Source organism: Nomascus leucogenys, chromosome 22a (genome assembly GCF_006542625.1).
Source record: "Nomascus leucogenys isolate Asia chromosome 22a, Asia_NLE_v1, whole genome shotgun sequence".
In the NCBI taxonomy this organism is placed as follows: Eukaryota; Metazoa; Chordata; class Mammalia; order Primates; family Hylobatidae; genus Nomascus; species Nomascus leucogenys.
Window position 1 is genome coordinate 122057052 of NC_044402.1, and position 17191 is coordinate 122074242.

At 39.3% G+C, this 17191-nt stretch overlaps 1 protein-coding gene across 2 annotated transcripts in view; it reads right to left on the bottom strand.

Moving 5' to 3' along the window:
* Positions 1 to 763: 763 nt before the first annotated feature.
* The window catches only part of EPHA4 (EPH receptor A4), a 152325-nt gene continuing 135897 nt past the window's right edge, over positions 764 to 17191 (bottom strand). Inside the window, exons 14-18 of one of the 2 annotated variants that reach the window (XM_003272415.4) lie at positions 15118 to 15267; positions 10930 to 11123; positions 7448 to 7603; positions 6194 to 7121; positions 764 to 1303 (exon numbers count right to left, since the gene is read on the bottom strand). In XM_003272415.4, the coding sequence (XP_003272463.2) occupies positions 7007 to 7121; positions 7448 to 7603; positions 10930 to 11123; positions 15118 to 15267 (615 nt within the window). In that variant the 3' untranslated portion in view covers positions 764 to 1303; positions 6194 to 7006. Of the gene's footprint in view, positions 1304 to 6193; positions 7122 to 7418; positions 7604 to 10929; positions 11124 to 15117; positions 15268 to 17191 lie in introns of both variants that reach the window. The other variant, XM_030802352.1, reaches the window with a different exon arrangement.

Sequence of the window (17191 nt, forward strand, 5' to 3'; positions counted from 1 at the left end):
TAGAAGGCTGATGCTCTTGTGAGGGCAGTAGGAGTTAGCTGCATATTAATTACTGTAGAACTTTCCTGGTAATTAGGGAATCTGAAATTGCCTGAGGCCATTTCATCCCAACTACCTTAACCTCAAGAGTCACTGGCATGTATTTTTCTGTGATATTGGGAGACAAAGTATTAATCCAGGACACACCATCTCAAAGCTGACACACATATCTACGTTCATCTCCAAAAGTATATGAATTGCATATATTTGTTCGCATTCAACAAGTCCATTTATGCAGGAAAACAAAGGCTACTTGTACTCCATTTGGGGTTACCAGACACATTCCATCTCCTTCTCTCTCTCCATCAAGGAACTGACGATTCAGATGAGTTCAATCAGAATTTGTAATTTTGATGATGGGTTGTCACCTGAATGGATTTATATTTTAAATTACTTCACCATTAAGGTGAAAATGCCTCTGTCCAAAGCTGTAGAATTCTCATTTAGGTTAGTGTGACAGCTACAAAATACACGTATAGATACAGGATGCTGAACATCTCTGGGTTGTCTTTCCGAGGGGACGGTCTCCAGGTCCACTGTATCATGTGGTTCTTCATCTTGAAACTGGTGGAAAACCAGAATTCTCCAGGTGTAGCATTCCACAACATTCACGGGTAGTCCTAAGCATGAGGCTACACACATACACACACCCACACACAGACACGCACGCATACACACACACTCACACCTATGTACACACATCAAAAGAGATAGTCAGCTCATATTTAGTCTAAGAAAAAAATATATTTATATCACTGCAATGGCACACCCTGGGTAAAATGTTACTTCCGCAATGCATATCATAGGCAGCCCATGGAACTGGCTTTGTTTTGTGTGGTTGCGCCTGACCTGGTGTCCATAGTAAGACCTGTAGCATTTGGTCACTTGCTGCCACACCAATGCAGCAGTGACATACAGGAATGAAATATGGAAATACATATAAATAAAACCGCAAAGAGTCCGGGGGCAAGGGCTCTGCAGAGCTGGTGCTGCGAGACAGTGCATTCCTCAGTGCAACTGGAGAACAGATGCTGAATCTTAAGTGTTTGCTGTTTCTTTCACTGGGAAAGGGAATTTGAAAGTCACACATTTATTCTTTTCAGGTATGGGTGTTGTTTCATCAGTGTCTTTGCCCCAGAACTGGCATTAATTGAAGCAGAAGAAACACATTTAGACGGAACTGAGGAGGGTGTGTTCTGTTTTCTTCCACGGGCTTTGTAATCAACAGGAAGGGCTGTGAGGCCGAGATAGCAGAATCTACTCCCTGTAGATAAAAGAGCAAGACTTTAGACAAAACGTGGACCCATACTGCGAGCCAACTGTCAACCACTATTGTAAGAAAGAATATATAGGTTCGTAGAAGTTGGTATCCTTCAGTAAAAGTAGTTCAGTGGGGAGATCATGAATTATACTTTCCTTTTCTGAAAAATAGCAATTATAAAAACAACAAAAAAATGTTTACTAACAGCTTAATTACAACTCTGAGATAGGTACTATTCTTATCTCCATTATATGGATGAGGAAATTGAGCATAAGGAGGCTAAGTAGCCTGCCCAATGCCATACCCTCTGGAGTGGCAAGGCTGGGATTAGACCCCACAAAGTTCTAATTGATATTTATGCTTTAACCACCGTGTTGAACAGTCTGTCTATGAAATGAAAATCCTGACTTGTTTCAGTTCACAATCCACCCATAGTCAACAATAATGATTGAAAAATGCAAACTAAGGCCCAGGCGTGGTGGCTCACTCCTGTAATCCCAGCACTTTGGGAGGCCAACGTGGGCGGATCACGAGGTCAGGAGATTGAGACCATCCTGGCTAACATGGTGAAACCCCGTCTCTACTAAAAATACAAAAAATTAGCCAGGTGTGGTGGCGGGCGCCTGTAGTCTCAGCTACTTGGGAGGCTGAGGCAGGAGAATGACATGAACCCGGGAGGCAGAGCTTGCAGTGAGCCGAGATCGCACCACTGCACTCCAGCCTGGGTGACAGAGCGAGACTCTGTCTCAAAAAAAAAAAAAAAAAAGAAAAATGCAAACTAAGAAGTGAAAAAAAGAGTGGTTGTTTTTCTTAACAAGAGAGTAACTCCTGATAAATAGAAGTATCTAACATAGCGAAACAGCCATACTCTCTACATGTAAACAGGCAGGAGACAGGGAACATGGGACACAGGGAGAGACTTGCTCTGTGAATGACAGAGGTCTTCTAGTCTCAAGCCTCCTTCCACATACCAAGAAATAATCAGCCTCAGGCTGGAATTCTAGACACCAGCCTGGAATCGAACAAGGCTGGCACACAGCAATGGAATCATCGTGGCTCCTCATTGTCCATATATTTGTCAAATAATCAACTCAAACCAAAGGAAGTAAGTTTCCTTCTTTCATTTATAGCAATCAACTATCCAGATTACTTATTGGACTATGCCTCCCACCACGGTGACCATGTTTAGCAGCTGGTGGCCTCAAGCAAAGGGCAGTAATTAAGACCAAAATGCACTTTTATAGATTATTTTGCCTATTTTATCAAATCACTTGTTTGCTTTGCATATGTGTACATTTATCGTGTAGAGAATAAAATTTAATTTTTTGTAGTAAACGACCATATTTAAAATTGTAGAAAACACTTTAGTCTATTTAAAGAGACAGAAATAGTTTTCTCGCCAGGTTTTGTAGCTCATACCTGTAATTCCAGCACTTTGGGAGCCCAAGGAGGGAGGACTGCTTGAGCCCAAGAGTTTGAGACCAGCCTGGGCAAAAGAGCAAGACCCCGTCTTTAAAAAAAAAAAATTAGCCAGGCATGGTTGTGCACACCTGTGGTCCCAGCTACTCAGGAGGCTGAGGTGGGAGGATTGCTTTGGCTTGGAAGACACAGGCTGCGGGCACCATGACTGCGCCACTGCACCCCAGTGGTGACTGAGTGAGATCCTGCCTCAAAAAAAAAAAAGAAAGTTTGCTCATAAGTTATCCAGAAACAAATTTTATTTGAGCAATTTAAAATTACAAATGTGGGTTAGGGTATAACTACCCATATCTTCAAGAAGCCATTTGTTAGCCACTAAGGCTGTTCATGTCGACATAAATGTCAACATGAACATGAATGTTACGTAGACAATTACGTAAAAATGACAGAAAAGTCATCAAATCTACTTTCTAACTATTTCCTCTCTGGAAATCGGTCAAATCCATCGAACGCAGTTTTTGAAACCTGAATGTGAAGGGATTTCATCAGGTGGGCAGGTATTTATGTGAAGTATGAGGAGAACGTGAATATGATCTTAAAACGCTAGAGTGTATTTCGCGTTCTGTGGACACACAAGGTTGGTGATGGTTTCTTTTGCTACTGGAAATTCTTAGAGGAGAAGGAATGATCTCATAAACACGTGTTGCCTTTCAGTCTGCCAATTCCTTCTCCACTTAACATCTGGATATCAATAGATATTACATAAATATATTTGTAATATTAAGTGGGCAATTTGGGGACTTGGTGTGTATGCAAAAATGATTGGACACTTGAATTGAGATGTAAGGGAACGTGAAGACTTGTATCTACTTAATGCCAGGATAAGAGTTGAGTGAAATAAGCCTTCTCCTCACCATTGAATTCAGGCAACTCCTTTATCATGGGAAATTTCTTAAACAGAGACCAGACAAAGCATGTGGTCTATGTACAGTCATGAGTTAAGGAGAATTCATTGTGACTAAATAAACAAAGGCTTGTTCCTTTGAGTCACTCGTGGCGACATCAAAATGTCTTTACCATCCAGTTCTTTTCATTGCAATAGAATTTTACTTGTGTGTATCACTATCTTTCCCATTACAAAATAATAATTTTATAAATGTCAAGGCTAAATAATGCAAGTTTATCCTGCCAGCATAACTTGAAAGGTCTACCACCGTTGTATAAATAAGTATTTACCTCCAAACTCTCACAAATCCATTTAAGTGAAGAAGCTTCACTGCGTGACCCCCCTACCACTGAACTTCATTTCACCCCACTCTGGCGTGTTGTAATAAAACAACTGGGGTTACGAGTGAAAGACAGATGAATAATACTCGGACAATGTTGGAGGAAGAAGTGCACCTTTCTTCTGTGGAGCTCACCGCGTTTTACTTAAGAATATTTCATACACACTTGCAACAACACCATGCATTAGGAAAGGTATCATCATCTCTCTAATTTCCAGGTGGAGGAGCTGAGTTATAAAGAAAAGTGGAGTGAACTTCCCAGTGTCAACATTTCAGTTGGCTTTAGAATCCATAGCTGTCCGGATGCCAGAGTCTGGCTCTGCGCCCTAGGAAACAATGCATCATTCCTACTGTTCGCACATTTCTCTTCTAAAACTTCATGGAGGTAGTGGAGAGAGTTAACACTTTTACTGTTGCTGGATATTATTTTAGGCACTTGGAAAGTCCTTTTCTGGCCTTTGCATTGGCCTTGACTCTAATATATGCATATGTTGAAATTCTTAAGATTCAGAAGGCGACCTTTGAATAAAATAAGTTTTCATACTTCACCTCTCTTTTGATCCTTCCCTGATTACTTCATTTACAGAAATACCTGCTGAGCAGGAATAAAACAACACCAGCATAGTATATAATGTTAATTTGTTAGGCTATTTCAGAATGGACAGGTTCTCTTTTGAAATGGTCTGCTTTTAATATGTTCAGTGTTTAGAAAATACCTTAAGTTGTTGACTTTAAGAAAAAAAAAAACTTCTAATTATTCAATGTATGCAAGGTAACATTCTATTGTTAGTTAAAATACAATGCCAGCTGGGCGCAGTGGCGGACGCCTGTAATCCCAACACTTTGGGAGGCTGAGGCAGGTGGATTGTTTGAGATCAAGAGTTCGAGACCGGCCTGGTCAACGTGGTGAAACCCCGTCTCTACTAAAAATACAAATATTAGCCAGGCCTGGGTGGTGGGTGCCTGTAATCCCAGCTACTCGGGAGGCTGAGGCAGAATTGCTTGAGCCCAGGAGGCCAAGGCTGCAGTGAGCCAAGATTGCACCACTGCACTCCAGCCTGGGCAACAGAGTGAGACTCTGTCTCAAATAATAATAATAATAATAATAATTTTTTTTTTACCAAGCAAGCAAAAGAAACAAAAAAGTCCTATATTTGTCAGCTTTTAACATGAATATCCAGAACTCCTAGACTTCTGCAAAAGTGGTGATAAAACAAAAATTGTTGGAGTAGTTTTAAAAACAAATTTCACACTCCTTCTGAACAGAAAAGCTTTTACAACTTATGTTGCAAAAAAGGTTTTTACTAAACTGTCATGATTTGACAGCAAGTAAATTTAACATTCCTTGCTCTATAAGAAATAGCTTTCAGGATACAACCAAGGGGAAAGAAAGGTCGTTAAAATCAGCAACTCTTGTTCAAAAGTGATGAAAATGAAATAACTCAAAAAAAAAAAAAAAAAGAAAGAAAAGTTAAAATGTGTCCAGTCCAAAGTTACGTCCTTTGTTTCTAGGAATGAACAAACTCGATGCTAGTATATAAAAATAGAAGCATTGAAAGCTAATAGGTTTATGGATGAGCAGTGCATTTTTCAGTAGTTCAACTTTCTGATCATGAGGAAGCCGAGGCGAGTTCCAAGTCTCACCACTGGCATCTTGGTAAATCCTCTTTGGCCCTGTTTGGGGACGGAGTTTCCTGGAGCAGGACAGAAAATGAGGCTAATGGAAAAGTCTCCCCAGTACTTCTCCATTGAGGTAAACTCTCCAAAGGACGGGACCCATGACCTAACAAGGTTAGAGAGAAAGGCTCCTGTGCTTGCTGCCTGGTGCCCAGAAGATACTCAATAAATATGTGTACCATGAATGAATGGCACCAAAGGACAGGAGGAACCCTTTGTGATGGAAAGCACACAGCCAACAGCCAGCGAGTATCTACGACCATCCCTCAGAGCCTGACCTCATCTGGTTCATATGTCACTTCTCCCCGGAAGAATAGCAGGGAAACCACACTGTGTTTGGTCTCCTCTTTCACTGTCAAAAAAGGACTGAAATCCCGAAAAACATCAACACAACCTGAGAGACGTGAGAGAGTATTTTTCTGTTTTCAGTATTTTGAATGAGATCAAGTTTAAAACACAAAAGGAGTTTTCACTGGAGAAAAATTCATTCTTGGTTGGTTGTTGGACTTACCTTGCAGATCTGGGGTCGCTTCTTTAAAGGAGCGAAGTGTGAACGTTCTCTATTCCAGATTGTCACAGCCCACTATCCATAAGATAGTTAGGACAAGTTTGTAGAGTCCCAAAATGAGACTTTATATGGCACAGCCTCAGGCCCAAAGAAACAGACCTCATTTGTTCAGTTAGGGGTTATGGGGCTTGGGTTATGTATATATATATTTTAAATCCACTTTCCCTTTCTTTCCAGCCCCGCTGTGTCATAGGAATCCACCAGGTGGCTTGAGCACTGAAGAGGCAACACTAATGAGCCACATAGCTTTCTCCTAGGATTTTTTTTTTCCCCATGGTATGAACCAAGCCCTAAAAGCCACAGCTGAGTCCTTAAAAATTGTTCCTAGGCATGGTCTTCATTCCAGTGAAAGAGAGATGACTGTAATTTATGCCACAAACAAAATACAATGGTTGTAATTCCAAATGGAGAGAGAATCAGGGATGTCTCAGAAGCTCAGTGTCCGGCAGCAAATACAGCATCAAAACTCAGAGGCAGTGTTCTATTTCTATAGGTACATGTATTTTACAGACTGGTGATGAACAGAAAAGTACTTCTGAGAAACGGTTTGTTCCAGGTCTAATTCAAATGACCGGCAGTCATTTCTGTCAGCTCCACAGTTTCAGCAATCTGTACACCAAGCAACGCTGCAGATATTTTTTTTTCATTTCTTTAATTTCAGAGGGCAAAGACGAAGTAAAAAAGTGCAGTTCTTCAATTAAAGTGCATGGATGAGGTAAACTAATTTCAAGAGTTTTGAGTTTATTCAGTACTGGCTCAGACGGGAACCATTCTGCCGTGCATCTGCTGCATTTGGGTTCGCATTGCCTGGACACTGCTCAAAATCTTATTCTGGTGTGTGATGGCTGTGATACCAATTCTTGCCAGGTCCCTGTACATAGGGCGACAAAAGAGGGACAGAAAAAGTCATGGGGGCTGACAATCTCTTTTCTTGGGCTTCATGCAGACACACATTTGAATCAGCCACAATTAATACAGCACAACAAGGCAGGTGTATTAAAATGTTTCATTAAGCAATTTAATGCAACAATGTAGATACTTTATAGAGACTGTGTAAAATTATACTCAATCAAAATGAGAAGCATTCCAGTTTTTTTTTTTTTAAATGAGTAGGATGATTATGCAGCTCAAAGCAAAAAAAAGAAAATACTATTAAATCTAGATTTACCCTTTCGTGTTACATCGTTGAGTACTTACTCCTGGTTCACGTGCACCACAGCCTCTAGTGTGGTATAACCAGCAGCTGTGAAGTTATCCTTATACCGGTCCATTTTAATGGCCTGGAGCCAATCGCCCACTGATACCACAGCAGAGAATTCAGGGGAGCTTGGATCCAACAAGGCAGTGTTAGGTCTAGAAAGAGAACAAGAAAATATAAGCAGAACGGAGCTACCAGTGAGACAAGAAGACTCAGAAATCTGATTGCCTCAAATAGGCAAGGAGAACCGAAAAGCTAAGAGAAGGTTTTAAACGGAACAACTGTTGTTAAATGTCACCATGCGATATTTTGCTCTTAACTTCACAAAGCTGCTAAAGCATGTATCAATCATCCTATTTGTTCTTAACTCGATTTCCTGTGCTTGTTTTATGTGGCCCTCGGAGGGCATTCATGCTCATAGCAGGTCTTTTAACACCTTAGCCTGGGGTGAAGACTGGGAGAGCCCTCATGGGCGAAATCTGTTCAGTCTTTGCAGAAAGAGTCCAATCCCTGCCAGTACTGAATATTACAGACTTTCGTTCAGCAACTATGGAAACCCTAGTGAAGGATGAGTAGGGTAAACTGCGAGCTTGCCACCTGCCAGACTGGATGGAAGCAGAGAAAACAGCAAGAATTCAAGTCCAGCATGCTTCCAGCCCAGTCTGCAGGCAGGCTTGGGGCATTCAAACAAACTTGGGACAGCAGGGAGTTAATCCCCTCTTTAATCAACCCATGCCTGACCAGCACGAGTGCCAAGGCTGGCAGAAGAATGGCCACTTTGATCACTGTTTGGATTGTGGAATGTGCTTCTCGTATTTCCTTGCTGGGGTTCCTGAATAATGATTTCAACAAATTCAAAGCACTTCTTATTAACTTATTTATTAGTTTACTCATTTCTTAGGCCAGGTGTTTTCTATTAGGTCACTGTCACAAGCAATTACAGGCTGGAATTCTGCCTTTCCTAATGATATTGACATGTAAAAAATCATTTACTAATAAAAAGTATTAAGAGAATTATCGTTAGTCATCTTCATCATCCAATTGCTGAATAATCATAGAGTAGGCCTTCATGGGGGTATTTTATACTACCTTTACTATAATAACCTGTAGAAAAATACTACTACTTGTTAAGTCATAGTTTTTGAACTTCTGTTTTCCCTAAAAATTACAGAATGTGTTTGATCTTAACATTTTGACCTGATTTTCAACGTGATGCTATGTTTAACTACAAACATTTAAATCACAATTATATCATTACTACTAAATTTTCAACCAAAAAACTATTTCTTTGTAAAAACAAAATTAAGTCGATATAATGCTTTAATTTTCTACATAGCAGAATTAATCCAATTCGATTTTTAAAATTTTCATTTTTATCTAAATTGACTTGATTTGTATTTTGTTATATAAATATTTTAACAAAGATTTGTTTTATCAGTTTCGTTTCCAAATAATATCTTGCCATTGTAATCTTTCTTTTGTGTCCATTATTTCAATATAAGTTTGATTTTCTAAGTACAATTCTGTAAATGTTTACAGGAAAAGTAATCAAGATATAATTATTCTTTCAATTTGAGTCAATAACAAATGTTACCACATAGAATTTGGGACATTTAATTGAGTGCGGATATATAGAAATAATATTTGTTATTAGACAAAAGCCAATAGTTTGCATTTACTTCTGACTTTAAGCCAAAAGCATTAATGAGGAAGATGTAGGCTGTGAGCACCGACAAGGTCAAAATGACCTTACAATGAAAATATCTTCACTCGATGTCAATTAACTTTAAGGGTAGTTCTTAAGCTTGTTCTGGAAGCCTTTGTGCTCTTGGTGGCACACCATGATATTAGCCTAATTTTGTGCTGAATTACATACCATGTTATACTATGTCTCGTTATAAGTAAGCCATAATAAGCTTCAAAGCTATTTAAGTACCATCAGCGAAAAGAATTTAGAACTGATAATAGTGTATCTAATACCTCAACTTGTTCTGTACCTTGCGGCAAAGCAGATGCTATGTGGTAATAGTGGTTGAATGACTTATGCTAACAGAAGAAGTACCAAACACCAAAAAACTGGCCTTGAATGGACCCTCAGACAAAATACATGGGCTCTGGTGCTGAAGATCTAAAAGGTGGAAGAGAAGTCAGCTAGATCTGGAAAGGAGGCCTTATAGTCATCTATTTCACCCTCTTGGAGAACAGAAGAACAAGAAATAGCCTCACAATAGTAGGAGACTTTTTTTTTTTTTTAGTTCACATAGTGACCAAGTGGCAGAGGTGAAATGTTAATTCAGCCCTCTTCAGTGTTATTTGAAAAGAGCCAGATAGACCATTGAGCATTTTGTGTAGTGGCCAATGACAGGGATTTGAAAACCTGGAGGAGAATATAGGATATCTCTACTATCTATTCCACAGTTCTCTTTTTTTTCATGTAATGTGTCTTCCTTCTCTTCTAGGATCTTTAGTCTAAGTTTTCAGGAGAAAGATGAGAGGAGAACACCACAGGGCCTGCAAAGACTGGAAGGGCTTAAATATTGTGGGAGAAAATGTCCTCCTATTTTTAACACAGGATCATGATGAAACAGAAGCCTGTGAGAAGCTCGGATTTGGAGATGAGTGAGTGTCTCACCTCTCGCAGGCCTGAGTCACCTGGTCTATTATGCCTGTATTCTAAAATAATTTAACTGATAAAGATGGTCTACACCCTTTCACATGAGACTACTGATATGTAGGTATCCTGAATCTTATACCAGTAAAGTCCATTCTCCATGTAGAAAGTTCTCACTGAACTTGTAGGACTTATAGTATCTTTATGTTCTCTACAGACTGATATACTTCTTCATTTTGCTCATTCCAAAAAAATAACTACCTCTTCCAGGTGGTCTAATCGTTTTGGTCTTTAAAATCCTTCCCAAACGTTCATCTGCATGCTTTGTAACTCAATCATTTCCTATCTTGGCCCTGTTTCCTCCTACTCTGAAAGACTCAGAAAAGGGAAACCAGAAGAACTGAAACCTAATGAATCTCTTTCTTACAATTAACACTTTATAAGTCAACTTAAAATTGCCATGCTTAAAGACCTGTTTTCTAATCTTTATTTCTTACTATTCCAGTGTTCCTGCCCCATTTCAAAATATAGCACCTACAGATCTGAGTGTCTTCTAAAAGTACATTTCACCCCTCTTCCTAAATTTCAGGCCTGGCATCCTAAAATAGGCACTTCAGTTATTTCTTTGCTACTATTATTATTTTGTAAGGTTTTTTCCTTATAACTATTTGATGCCTGACAGGTATTAGTTATTCAAAATGCTGAATACAACTACCTTAAATACTCTACTAATTGAGAAAGAAGCCACCCAGGTTGCAGAGAGCCGTGAAGTGGCCTCTGATGAAAAGGCAAGAATTTAAGTGAGTCACCACTTGCCTGCCTCCTCTAATGTGTTCCTTCATACATCATTATTAAGTAAGCATGGCTGACCTGGAGCTCTCCGTCCCTGTCCTCTTCAAGCTGTTGGGGTTGCGGATGAGTTTGTCCAACATGTTGACAATCTGCCCAAATTTAGGCCTGTCGCTCCTCTCCTTCTGCCAGCAGTCTAGCATCAGCTGGTGGAGTGCAATGGGGCAGTCCATTGGAGGGGGTAACCGATAGCCTTCCTCAATGGCTTTAATCACCTATGGAAGACAACAGGATGGTACGTTAAGCTGCCAGGCAAGCTGCTGTTCAAGGTTCACCCTTCCGACTGGCATGTTTCTTGTGCATGAAGCTGCCAGCAAGCTGGAGCCTGGGAACAGCTCCAACTCCTTCACATGAGCCAAAGCTAGACCTGAGTATCGCTGGCAACAGGAGAGGGAAGCCAGCTGTTGCAATGAGGTGTACCCTAAAGAGAAGACGCATCAATGTTCCCAAGTGGCTAGAGCCCAGTCAGATCCACATTGTGGTGTCAGTTTTGGTGATGGCCCTCAGAGATCATGTGGCCCTGCCCCCTGCCTCCAGTCCCCTGCCCTGCTCCATTCTGCTATTAGCACACCTAAACACTCTTCGCAAAAGAGACTCTGACTTAGTGCTAAAGACCTCCCTTGGGAAGCAATTAATAGCTGTCTCCAAAATGGAATTTTCTTTGCATCCTTTTAAGCCCCTGTCCTCTTACACAGACAGCCAGTGGGTCAACACCAGAGTCCAAGTCCAGATGCCCAGCCATTTTTTCTTTTGGATTACTCTACCCTAGACACCAACTCTGAATTTCTTTCTTGGTCTCCGCTGGCTGTCAGTCAACCCTGTTAAAGGTGTTAGTAAGTAGATTTTTTTTAAAAAAGTAAAAAACAATTAAAAAAATTCCTTCTTTTGGAGCATTTACATTTTAAAGGAGACCCTTGCACATCTAAAGAAGGAAGTTATAATGGTAGATGATAATTGTCTTATTGGCCAAGACCATCCAGAGTGTCCAGAGTGGTCTCCTTGCCTAGTAAGTCATAAATAACTCATTCAACAGTCTCTTTGCTAATTCCAATTTTTCTAATCTGTCTTCACAGGCATTAAATTCTTTTCTTATAGACTTTTCTCTAACATCCTCCCCCTGCTTTGGGGTATAAATTCCAATAAAGTAATATGGTAGGACATGCCAAATTTATAGAGGAGAATTACTTCACAGTTTTTTGGCTACTCATTACCTTTGTTTATGGATATCCTCTGAGATTCTGGAGGTGCTTTTATTTGTTTGGGAGTCTAAAAGTTTTATTTGCCTTAAATCACTCCATCTAATTTTCTTTCTATCAACATGATAGCTGCCAGAGAAATAACCAGTGGTTGAGCCATCCCAGTGACTTCATCGGACTCACCCTGTGGTGGGTCTATTGACTGCTCGGAAATTGGCCTGTGACAGAAGACAGTCTGTTGGGTCCAGTGTCTATGGATTAGTATGACTGTGATCTTTTTAATAAGAGCACCGTTTCAGTTTAACAACTGATCTTGTGATTTATTAAGCCCTCTGATCCTTTTTCTCCTATGTATTTTGCCAATATTGTGTATCAGTATTACCTACTTTTCTTTGTGAAGCAGACTTCTCTATGCTGTCTTATTGAACCTTATTTGTTTCTGGCAATTACACTGCGTCAGTCTGATCACCTGGGTTTCTTTTATCTTCCCAGGTGCATGGTGTTGACTCTAGACTTGATGAGAACATTTTGCACTGAATTGAGGAGAATGAAAGCAACATTGGGCTGATGCCAGCAGAACACAAATTGTTATAACCCCTCAGACTGATTAATGCTCTTTCATAAGCTCCCTATCCACTGCCAGCTTGGAAGATGGCTCATAGGTTAGCAAAGCATATTTTCTCAGTTTACTGCTAAATATTTTGGGGGGCAGAGGATTAAGCCAAACAAAAAACTTGCTAAGTTTGACATATTTTCAACAGTTAACTTTCACTCCATTTACCATATGCCAAATTAATTCTATGCATCAAAGTAATTCTCCAGATACATTTCCTATTGATTCCTGTTCTACATAGAATCCAACTCAGAGACAAATAATAGATCAATATTATTTGTGAGCAAGAAATGGCTTCAGATGCCTTTTCGTGGATAAAGCCAGAGAACTGAAAGTTCAAAACAACAGAATTGTTTATATATATATTGTTTATATATATATGTGTGTGTGTGTGTGTGTGTATATATATACACACACACACACACACACACATATATATAAACTGCCAAAATTACAGATCTGAACATATTTAGGGTAGAAAAACTGACATCTTTAGATACTCTGCTCTTACGAACATTTGGCCATGATTTCAACAGAAGAAAAAGAAAGCTTAAGTATCGAATAATTATAGTAACTACATTTACTATTTGCTCATTTAGGTTTTTTGTCTTTGTCCATGTGAGAGTCTCTAACCTGAATCCAAACGTGGCTACAAGAAGCTACTAGAAGCTGTCTGCATAGCATAACCACATAAACAATAGATTACATGCTATTCACCTCCATAGTCTTTTTCCAGCCTGTAATTGCTATCACTTAGGCTAGCTGCTTTCTTCCCATCTTTATGAATCTTCCATTATAATTCACAGATAATACAATGTGAACACTACCATTCCCCTCAATCTGGTTGGTCAGCATAGAGAATTCTTTTTGCCCCACCAGACATGGAGTGCATTTCTCTATTGCACTGAACGTTTTTTTTTTTTTTTTGAGACAGAGTCTCATTCTGTGGCCCAGGATGAAGTACAGTGGCGCAATCTCGGCTCACTGCAACCTCCGCCTCCCAGGTTCAAGCGATTAGCCTACCTCAGCGTCCTGAGTAGCTGGGACTACAGGCGCACACCACCATGCCCAGCAAATCTTTGTATTTTTTTTTTTTTCTTTTTTTGAGATGGAGTCTCACTCTTTCACCCGGGCTGGAGTGCAGTGGCATGATCTCTGCTCACTGCAATCTCTGCCTCTTAGGTTCTAGCGATTCTCCTGCCTCAGCCTCCTGAGTAGCTGGGATTCCAGGCACGCACCACTATGCCTGGCTAATTTTTTGTATTTTTAGTAGAGACGAGGTTTCACCATGTTGGTCAGGCTGGTCTCGAACTCCTGACCTTGTGATCCACCTGCCTCGGCCTCCCAAAGTGCTGGGATTACAGGTGTGAGCCACAGCGCCCGGCCTGCATCGAACATTCTTTAATTGATAAGGCAACCTGCATCCTATTTCTTAAGTGCACGTGGCTCTAACTGTCAAGGCTGTGCAACTGCCCGTTGTTGGAGGAAGACAAGGCAGATGGATAGGTAACATTCCACCACAGAGAGAATTTTTGAAAAGTTTCCAAAATATAATTGTAACTGATAAACTGAATACCTTGCATTTGTAAACACTCTCTGATAATGGCCTACCACATACATAAAAAATTAGGAAAGTTCGAAAAGTATAGGTGGCCATTTAATTTTAATATGATTCCCAATCTTACCAGAACTAATGTAAACTTTTCCAGAATTAGCTAAAACGTGTTCTAGGAAGACCCCTTCATCAATGCTTTCTTTAATTTTTTTTCTTTCTTTCTCACTGGAGATGTTTGTAATTAAATTCTATTACTCTGGAATCTTATTAGTGTCATTATTGAATCCTTTTCTGAAATTGCAGTCATCGTGGATACTCCCTTACGAAGTAGTCCAGATGGTACATTTAAAGGGATGTGCATAATTTACCAAGGGTCATTGAGTGAAGCTTTATTGTAGAGTCCTCAAGGGGCGAGCTCTAATTACAACGATGCCAGCTTTAAAATATTCACTAGTTTTCTTTCAATAAACCTTTCATGTCCGTTTTATCATATGTGAAATTTATTTTTTCATAATCTTTGCATTTTCTTAAAATTCAAAGTTTAATTTTGTTTTACTCTGGTTTTGAAAGTTCACCAAGTAAAAATACTATCCCATATTTTTTATCTATGAATCTATGTGTGTATGTATCTATCTCCCATACTGTACCATGTAGGCCATTTAATTCTTGTCCTTGAAATCAATAGTCGTTGGTTATAATGTTGAATTAGCTTGCTAGATATATCTGTATTAAGAAATTTGAGTTTAATGCATCATTTCAAACCCTGTGCCCACTTCATCATACAGTAATGCAGAACTTCCTGAATCTCAATGTGAAAAAATATATTTCAGAACATAGAGACTTACATCTTGATTGGACATATCCCAGTAGGGCCTCTCCCCGTACGACATCACTTCCCACATAACGATTCCATAGCTCCATACATCACTTGCTGATGTGAATTTACGATAGGCAATTGCTTCTGGCGCAGTCCACCGGATAGGAATCTTGCCACCCTGTGAACGTTTAAGCCATAAGTTATTCCTTAAGTACATCACTGATGTGCCATTTTAGATTCTGAATGTAGTTCCTGCTAGCCAAGCAGGACAACAGCATTCTTGAGATAGCTCTCAAAACAATAAGACACTTGTTCATTTTAACACAAGTCTTCCAGGTTAACACGGTTCTCTTATGTTTTCTTTACTCACAGGGAAGTGACTAAGTAATCTTGTTTTTAAAGCCTACCTATTATCTGAGCTCTGCTTAAGACAATATTCTAGAAAAAAAGAAATCTCAGGTTTTACAAAATACATGTTATCCACGGGGTATCAGTGATATGTAGCTGACATTTGTTTGATTTTTTGTTGGATTCTCTCACCCAGGAGCATAAAGGAAGGCAATGCTTACACTGCTTCAAAAATCATGAATGAAGGAATTTAAATATGAACATTTCTATCCAACACACAAGTCTACCTCCCCTTATACAGCATGAGAAATAGGTCCAACAGCTAGGGGATGATATGATAAATAGGCCTTTAGAGAAAGCCAGATAATACCAGATACTAGAGCTATCAATGACTTTAATGGAGTAAGGGCAGGATATTAGTTGTTATTAAATTTTAAAAAAAAGACTTGTAAAATGGTAAAGCAAGTGAATATTACCCAGGAAAAGTTTCAAAATGCACCTTTTTTTTTTTTTTTTTTTTTGCCTCAAATGTCTTGTTTATGCTTAGGTATGAGGTATTTTCAGTCAGGTTTTCAATGTCCTAGGGTTCCACCTGGGGAAATTAATTCAAGTCTAATTCAGACCGTTGAGGTATCCCCAAGGGCTATCATTTAAAACGTTTCTTTGCTTTATTAGGTAGGGCTATGAAACAGGACAATAAATTGTACTGGAAGTTGCTTTGATACATTGCAGTAAACTCTGAAAACCCAGTGTATTGCATTCATCCTTATTACACACAGAAGGACACTTGTACTGCATTCCCCCCTGCTTAAATATTTGGCTAAGGTTTTATCTATGTAAATGTATCATTCTAGAAGCCTCCTTTAACTTTTCTTTCTCCAACTACTGGAAAAAAATAAAAGATCTTCGACATTCACAAAGATGTATTCTTTTCTAAATGAATGGACTTGGAATTCAAAAGAGGACGAGCATAAGAATCAAAACTGGAGCCAAATAAATAGAATTCTACAACCCCCTCCCCTCCCGAAAAAAAAAGCTCAGTCAACCAACCAACAACAAAAAGCCCCCATTGCTTGGGATTGCAGATGCAAAATGAGGAGTGTTAAAAGGGGAAAATGGCTGGTAACTGTCAGCTTCGTGTTGATTTTAACAGTGTCAGTGTTAATGGCCAATAACTGTTTTATGGTTCTGTGTTTATTCCATTAGTATTTTATATTCAGATAGTCGAGCTAAGATAGCACAGCCATTAACTGCGTACTTAAAACTCTTAACTGTGTCCTAATCCCCGCTTATCTACCAGTGGTAAAATGAAGGCCATTAGATACTAGAAAACCTTGCGTGGTATAAATGTTTTATAAATCCTGTATATACATTCTGAGATTTGGTAGTCAACCAACTAGAAACATTGCTTTGTCTCATTTAGAATAAGGATTTTTTTAAAGAATAGAAAAAAGGCAAATACAAAACCTAAAACAACGACAACAACAAAAAAAAAAAAGGAAGAAAGAGGCAGGAAGACGGGCAGGCAAATACAAGTGCAAAAAAATAAATAAGCGAAGCTACCTCCTGATTTTCCCAGTAATCATTTGTTGTGTAAACTGATCCTTAATGCTTGCTTCTCAGTTAGCTCATTTTTATTTAAGACACCGTCTTATTGTTCATTAGCAATGTCTTCCCCCTGCCCTCCCAAAAAAAAAGAGGGAAAGATAGTTCATTTTGCTTCTAGTTTGTGGCTGTTAATATGCATACATCTA